The sequence below is a fragment of the Myotis brandtii genome, unplaced genomic scaffold (genome assembly GCF_000412655.1).
Source record: "Myotis brandtii unplaced genomic scaffold, ASM41265v1 scaffold351, whole genome shotgun sequence".
NCBI lineage: Eukaryota > Metazoa > Chordata > Mammalia > Chiroptera > Vespertilionidae > Myotis > Myotis brandtii.
In genome coordinates this window covers 3,758,436-3,764,060 of record NW_005363502.1, presented here as the reverse complement: position 1 = coordinate 3,764,060, position 5,625 = coordinate 3,758,436, and the positions used below count along the sequence as shown (strand labels likewise).

Here is a 5,625-nt window from a genome sequence, read left to right as displayed (position 1 = left end):
CGGGGCTGGGGCGCCGCGGGGGGGGGCGGGAAAAGCGCGGACTCGGGCGCCCCCTGTCGGTTTGGCGGAGTCAGAGCCCCTGAAGATGGCCCCCAGCGCCAGCGCCAGCGCAGTACCAGGACAGAGAAAATGTGACCTGCCCTAAAACCTGAGAAACTTCTTTCTGGAGAACTTACCTCTGGGGAAATGACCTCTGTGTTTTTACAGTGCAAAATTTGCTTCCCATGCAAACCGAGTCACTCGTTCTCTGAGTAAGTGGGTAAGTTTTCTGAGTTTAACTCACATGGGGATTAGGAAAAATGCTTCCCATAACCTGGGCATGCTATTTTTAAAAATTAATAGGTAGTTATTTTTCATAGCCTGAAATATCCTTTGGTCTCCCAGACCTCTATAAGCATCTACATCTTTTTCTAGAAACCACTGTATCTGGGTTCTCCCCTCCCGGGAAAATGAGGGCGAAAATGTGTGGCTGCCTGGATTTTCCTCCAGAGACTCAGACTATCTACCTGATTCTAAGACATGTTATCTCCTCTCTCTTCCCATAAAGTAATGTTGGATAGGACCCTTCAAGATCTCCCTAATACTGAGCATCTATAATAATCTACACTAATAAAAGAGAAACATGGTAATTGGCGTACGGCCGCTACCCTTTTCATTGGCTAATCAGTGAGTATATGCAAATTAACTGTCAGCCAAGATGGCGGCCGGCAGCCAGGCACTGAAGCGAGCAGGGAGGCTTGCTTGCTGCAGACTCCAACTATGAGATGCACTGACCACCAGGGGGCAGACGCTCAATGCAGGAGCTGCCCCCTGGTGGTCAGTGCGTTCCAACAGGGGGAGTGCTGCTCAGCCAGAAGCCCTGAGCTGGGCTCACAGCTGGCAAGTGCAGGGGCAGTGGCAGGAGCCTCTCCCACCTACATGGCAGTCGGACATCCCCCGAGGGCTCCCGGAATGTGAGAGGGCACAGGCCGGGCTGAGGGCCAGCCTCTAGTAAAAGCATAATATGCTAATTAGACCAGACGTCTTTCCTGAGGAAGCCGGGGCTGTGAGGGAAGCCTGGGTCCCGGGTGCCAAAGGGAAGCCAGTGCCGGCAGCCGGGGGAAGGAAGGCCTACTCTTGCACGAATTTCGTGCATCAGGCCTCTAGTCTATTCATAATCAAGTATGGGACAAAGTACAGTGGAAAAGCCAAGAGTAGTCAACTGACCTAGGCAGCCAGGAGTGTAGTGGGGACATATATACAGTAAACCCTCGATTTTGCGGACTTTGATTTAACAGACAAAATTTCCTATCCCGATGTCCTGTGAAAATTAACACCCTGTTAATTTTAAAATGCTTTAAACCAAGATTTGCTTAAAATTAAATTAACAGGTTATTTTTTTGTTATTAATTCACTGTTATTTCTAACACATTTTAGCGACAAGGCCATGTGTTGGAAAAACCAAAGTAGTAATTTTGCCGACATAAATATTACCTTTCTACAGCTGTAGTCTACATACTTATATCCAAAAGTCATGGCTTATAAACAATGTTCAGCGAACCATTAGCACGTGATCACTCGGTATTGGTTCTGTTGTGGACTTTCTGCAGCAGTTTTAACGTGGGCCTGTTCGATGTTGCCACTTGCTGTGCTAAGCCGCATGCCAGTTTGTGCATTTGTTTACTTGTGGTGACTGGTGAATTCACGATTTACTACACCTGTTCAGTATAAATTTAAAATTACAGTAATACATATAGAAAACCTTTGTGTGAAATTAAACTTTTCATGCACAATTCTAATTACACAAACGTGCCTACATAAGTAAAAACAGGTAAACTAACTAATTTGTCCATTTTTAAACATACCCATTCGGAAAACCTACTTTATTACATAATGGACTTTTGGTTTTAACGGACACCTCCTCGTCTGGAATTGGTCCATTATATCGAGGTGTTACTGTCCCTAAATATGAAGGGCTGTTTAAATAGAATGAAGTACAGGGCAGAAGGAAGAGTAAATCATCTCATTATTTTACATGTGAACCTCTGAGTACAGAAGAGTCATTTGCTCAGACAAGGAATTGGTGAATGACAGCTCTGACCCCTCCAATTTGGACTCTTTCTTGAACCTTTCTCTTCTGTTCCTCGGAAGGAAATTATATTTGAAATGCTTATAAAATAATAGCATTGATTTACTTATTGGATGATAACTGGCTTTCTTTGGCTTACAACGAATATATATATTAGATTTTGCTGACATTTAACAATTCATTTACGTGTGAAAATGTGGATATTGTCCAGTGGAGTTATTCTAACATGTCATCCATTGGCTGTAAATATTAGTAGAATTTCCAGCAGAAAAACAAAACCCTGCATTCTTGCTGTATTGGCTGTAACCAAAATGAGACTTCATAATTTAGGGCTTTAACTTAGCAGTGTATGGTTATCAGCAAACAAAAGTGCAATTGCCTAAGCTCCCCGGGATGTGATCAACCACCATTGCATTGGTACTGAAGGTGAATGCGCATTTTCTTTTTTTTTAAATTTTGTTTTATTGCTTAAAGTAATACAAAGAGTATTACATATGTCTCCTTCCCCCCCCCCCCTTGACATTCCCCGGCCTCCCCTACCCCGCAGTGTCTTGTGTCCATTGGTTATCCTTATATGCATGCATACAAGTCCTTCGGTTGAATGCGCATTTTCACAGCTTATGGCAGCATTTGTGTTTTACCAATGCTCAAAGGACAACCAGAAATTCAATGATGGAGTGCTTGAGAAGGCCATTGGTGATTTGTTCCAATACCAAATATCTGCATCTATTCTTAGGCTTGCATTCCCCTTCAAGCACTTGAGGAAATGGAGAACAAATTAACTTCCCTGACCGTAGAAAAAGAATTTCAGTATAGACAAAGGCAAAATGTGGCCAGGAATGCATGGGAAAAATTGTTGATGTGACTGGAACTAAGGAAACAGCTGGTTAAGATAATATGAGACAAATGTAATGAAAACCTCACTATTTTTAAGTTGATAAGCAGTTTCAAATATTTTGTTGTGTTTTTCTCTTGAAAGTTAGCAGCTGCTATAGTCCCCAAGTCTTAATTTAATATGTAATATTTTAATATTAGATGTAACATATTCATTAAAGAAAAAGTAGAATTTAAAAGGGTGCACAAAAGAAGAAAATGCCACCAATCAGAGATAAACCACTGCTTATACCTTCAAGTGTGTATATATCTCGTTATATTCTATACAGGATTTGGTAAGTTGCTTTATTCACAGAATATGTTGTTACAATAAGTATACTTCTGCAACATCCCCTTTAATGACTGAACTATATGAATGGTTCATCATAACTTATTGAACTAGTCCCCTATTTTTAGACATTTAGGGTGTTTTTCTATTTTTCACTCTTGTGAACAGTACCAGGGGATACATGCTTCTATCTAGACCAAGGTTTCTCAGTCTCAGCACAATTGACATTTTGGGCTAGATAATTCTTGGTTGTGGGGAGTTATCCACTGCATTGTAGAATGTTTAATGACATTTCTGGCTTCACCCACCAGATGCCTGTAGCAACCTTTCCCCTCCAGTTGTGACAATAACAAGTCTCCAACATTCATTCCCCCTATACCCCCCCACCATGAACCGCTGCTGTAGATGAATCTTTTAGCTCATTTTAAATGTCTTGGATCAATTGCTACATATATTTATGCTTTAATAGCTTAATCAAAGAATAAGCGTATTTTAAATACTTTGGAATTGGGTAAATTGCCCTCAGGGAAGGTTATACCAAATAGATACTTCTAGCAGTATGATGGAGATTTTGTTTCTTTGTAAAATTTAAAAATATTCCTAAGACCATTACAAACTTTGTTTTAAATATCTGTAGCCATAACCTTCCATGACCAGTTGTCGTACTTCTTTACAGTTATTTGTAAAGACTTTTACTGCAGTTATTTGTGTCTTCCTGCGTTCGGCCACCTACTGGTCTTTTGCTGCAATGACAGTGTCGTCATACTACTTCCAAAAGGAAATGTGCAGCATGAAAAACTAATTCAGGGTACACGTGTGTATTTATGGATAACATTGTGACAGCAAATTGTCAAATGAATGTGCACGACTCTGTTTAGACACTGTTTGCTGAAATTTTGGTCTAAATAAATTTATGTTAAAACGTTGAAGTCTGATATTGGAGAAAAACCAGAGAGTTTTACCAAAGAATGCTATTTGCCTTCTTTTGTGAGATGATTGGAACCTATGGCTTTAACCACACAGCAATTCTGCTGTGTTGCTTTTCTGTGCTGGACAGCCTCAACTATGGCCCCAGTGATTCCCACCACCTGCTATGCACACCACCTGGAATGCTCTCCTTTTGAGTGTAGGAACCTGTGACTTGCTTCTAAACACTAGAATTTGGCAAAAGTGCCAGGACGTCACTTCCCTGAATAGGTTACAGAGGATTCTGACTTCTGTCTTGCTAACAGACTTTCGCCCTAACTAGCTTTGATGAAGCGAGCAACCACGTTAGGAGTCGCTGTATGGAGAGGCTCATATGGCAAGGAAATGAGGGCAGCCCGTGACTGACAACCAGCAAGGAACTGAGACTCTTGGTTCAACAGCCCCAAAAGAATTTTTCTGTGCTGGACAGCCTCAACTATGGCCCCAGTGACCCCAGTGAAATTCTGCCTGGCTGGTGTGGCTCAGTGGTTGAGCATCAATCTATGAACCAGGGCACATACCTAGGTTACAGGTTCAATCCCTGTGGGGGGTGGGGGGAGAGAAACGGATCAATATATCTCTCACATTGATGTTTTTCTCTCTCCCTTCCTCCCTATCTAAAATCAATAAAAATAAATAAACTCTTTGTTTAAAATTGCCTCATTTTGTCATGGATCATTTTGCTTGTTAAATGTTGTGCCCTGGCTGGTTTGGCTCAGTGGATAGAGCGTCAGCCAGTGGACTGAAGGGTCCCAGGTTCGATTCTGATCAGGGGCATGTGCTCTGGTTGCAGGCTCGGTCCCCAGTAGGGGGCGTGCAGGAGGCAGCTGATCAATGATTCCCTCTTATCATTGATGTTTCTATCTCTCTCTCCCTCTCCCTTCCTCTCTGAAATCAATAAAAAATATATATTTTTAAAAGTTGTGCTTAACATTCACCAATTTAAAAAAAAAGTTGCATTACAATATTGTTTTTCTTGATTACTGAGGTTTTTTGCGCCACAGCAAATGTTAGACCGAGGAGAATACCTCCCAAGGCCTCAGCCTGGTCCTGCCTCTGATGGGCACATGTTGGAAGCAGCAGCTGTGGTGCAGCACGGGGGACACCGGAAAGGAGGTGGGAGGACATTCGTAAGTCCAACTCTACCACTTACTGGGCCTGCCATCTCTCAAGTCATGTCATCTACATGAGCCTTACTTTACTCATTTGTAAAAAGAGGGTGTTGAACTAGATGATCTTCCAACTGTGAAAATCTATTGTGCGGAACCAAACAGATTCAAGGCTATCTCTTCACCATTAACATATTGCCAGGTGTGCAAGATGCCTTCTGCCTTCTCTATCCTTCCTTCCTGCTCCCAACACCAGGGGAGCCAGATTTAGAATCAGTGTGTGTGTGGGTGGGGGGGGGGGGCTTAAAAAATGGGGGGAA

General features: G+C 42.3%; 1 protein-coding gene across 1 annotated transcript in view; it reads right to left on the bottom strand.

Moving 5' to 3' along the window:
• Positions 1 to 1,515, bottom strand: part of RPS20 (ribosomal protein S20) — a 2,977-nt gene extending 1,462 nt beyond the window's left edge. The window contains exon 1 of the mRNA XM_005871672.1: positions 1,474 to 1,515. Within this exon, the coding sequence (XP_005871734.1) occupies positions 1,474 to 1,515 (42 nt within the window). The remainder of the gene's footprint in view (positions 1 to 1,473) is intronic.
• Between the last annotated feature and the right edge of the window lie 4,110 nt (positions 1,516 to 5,625).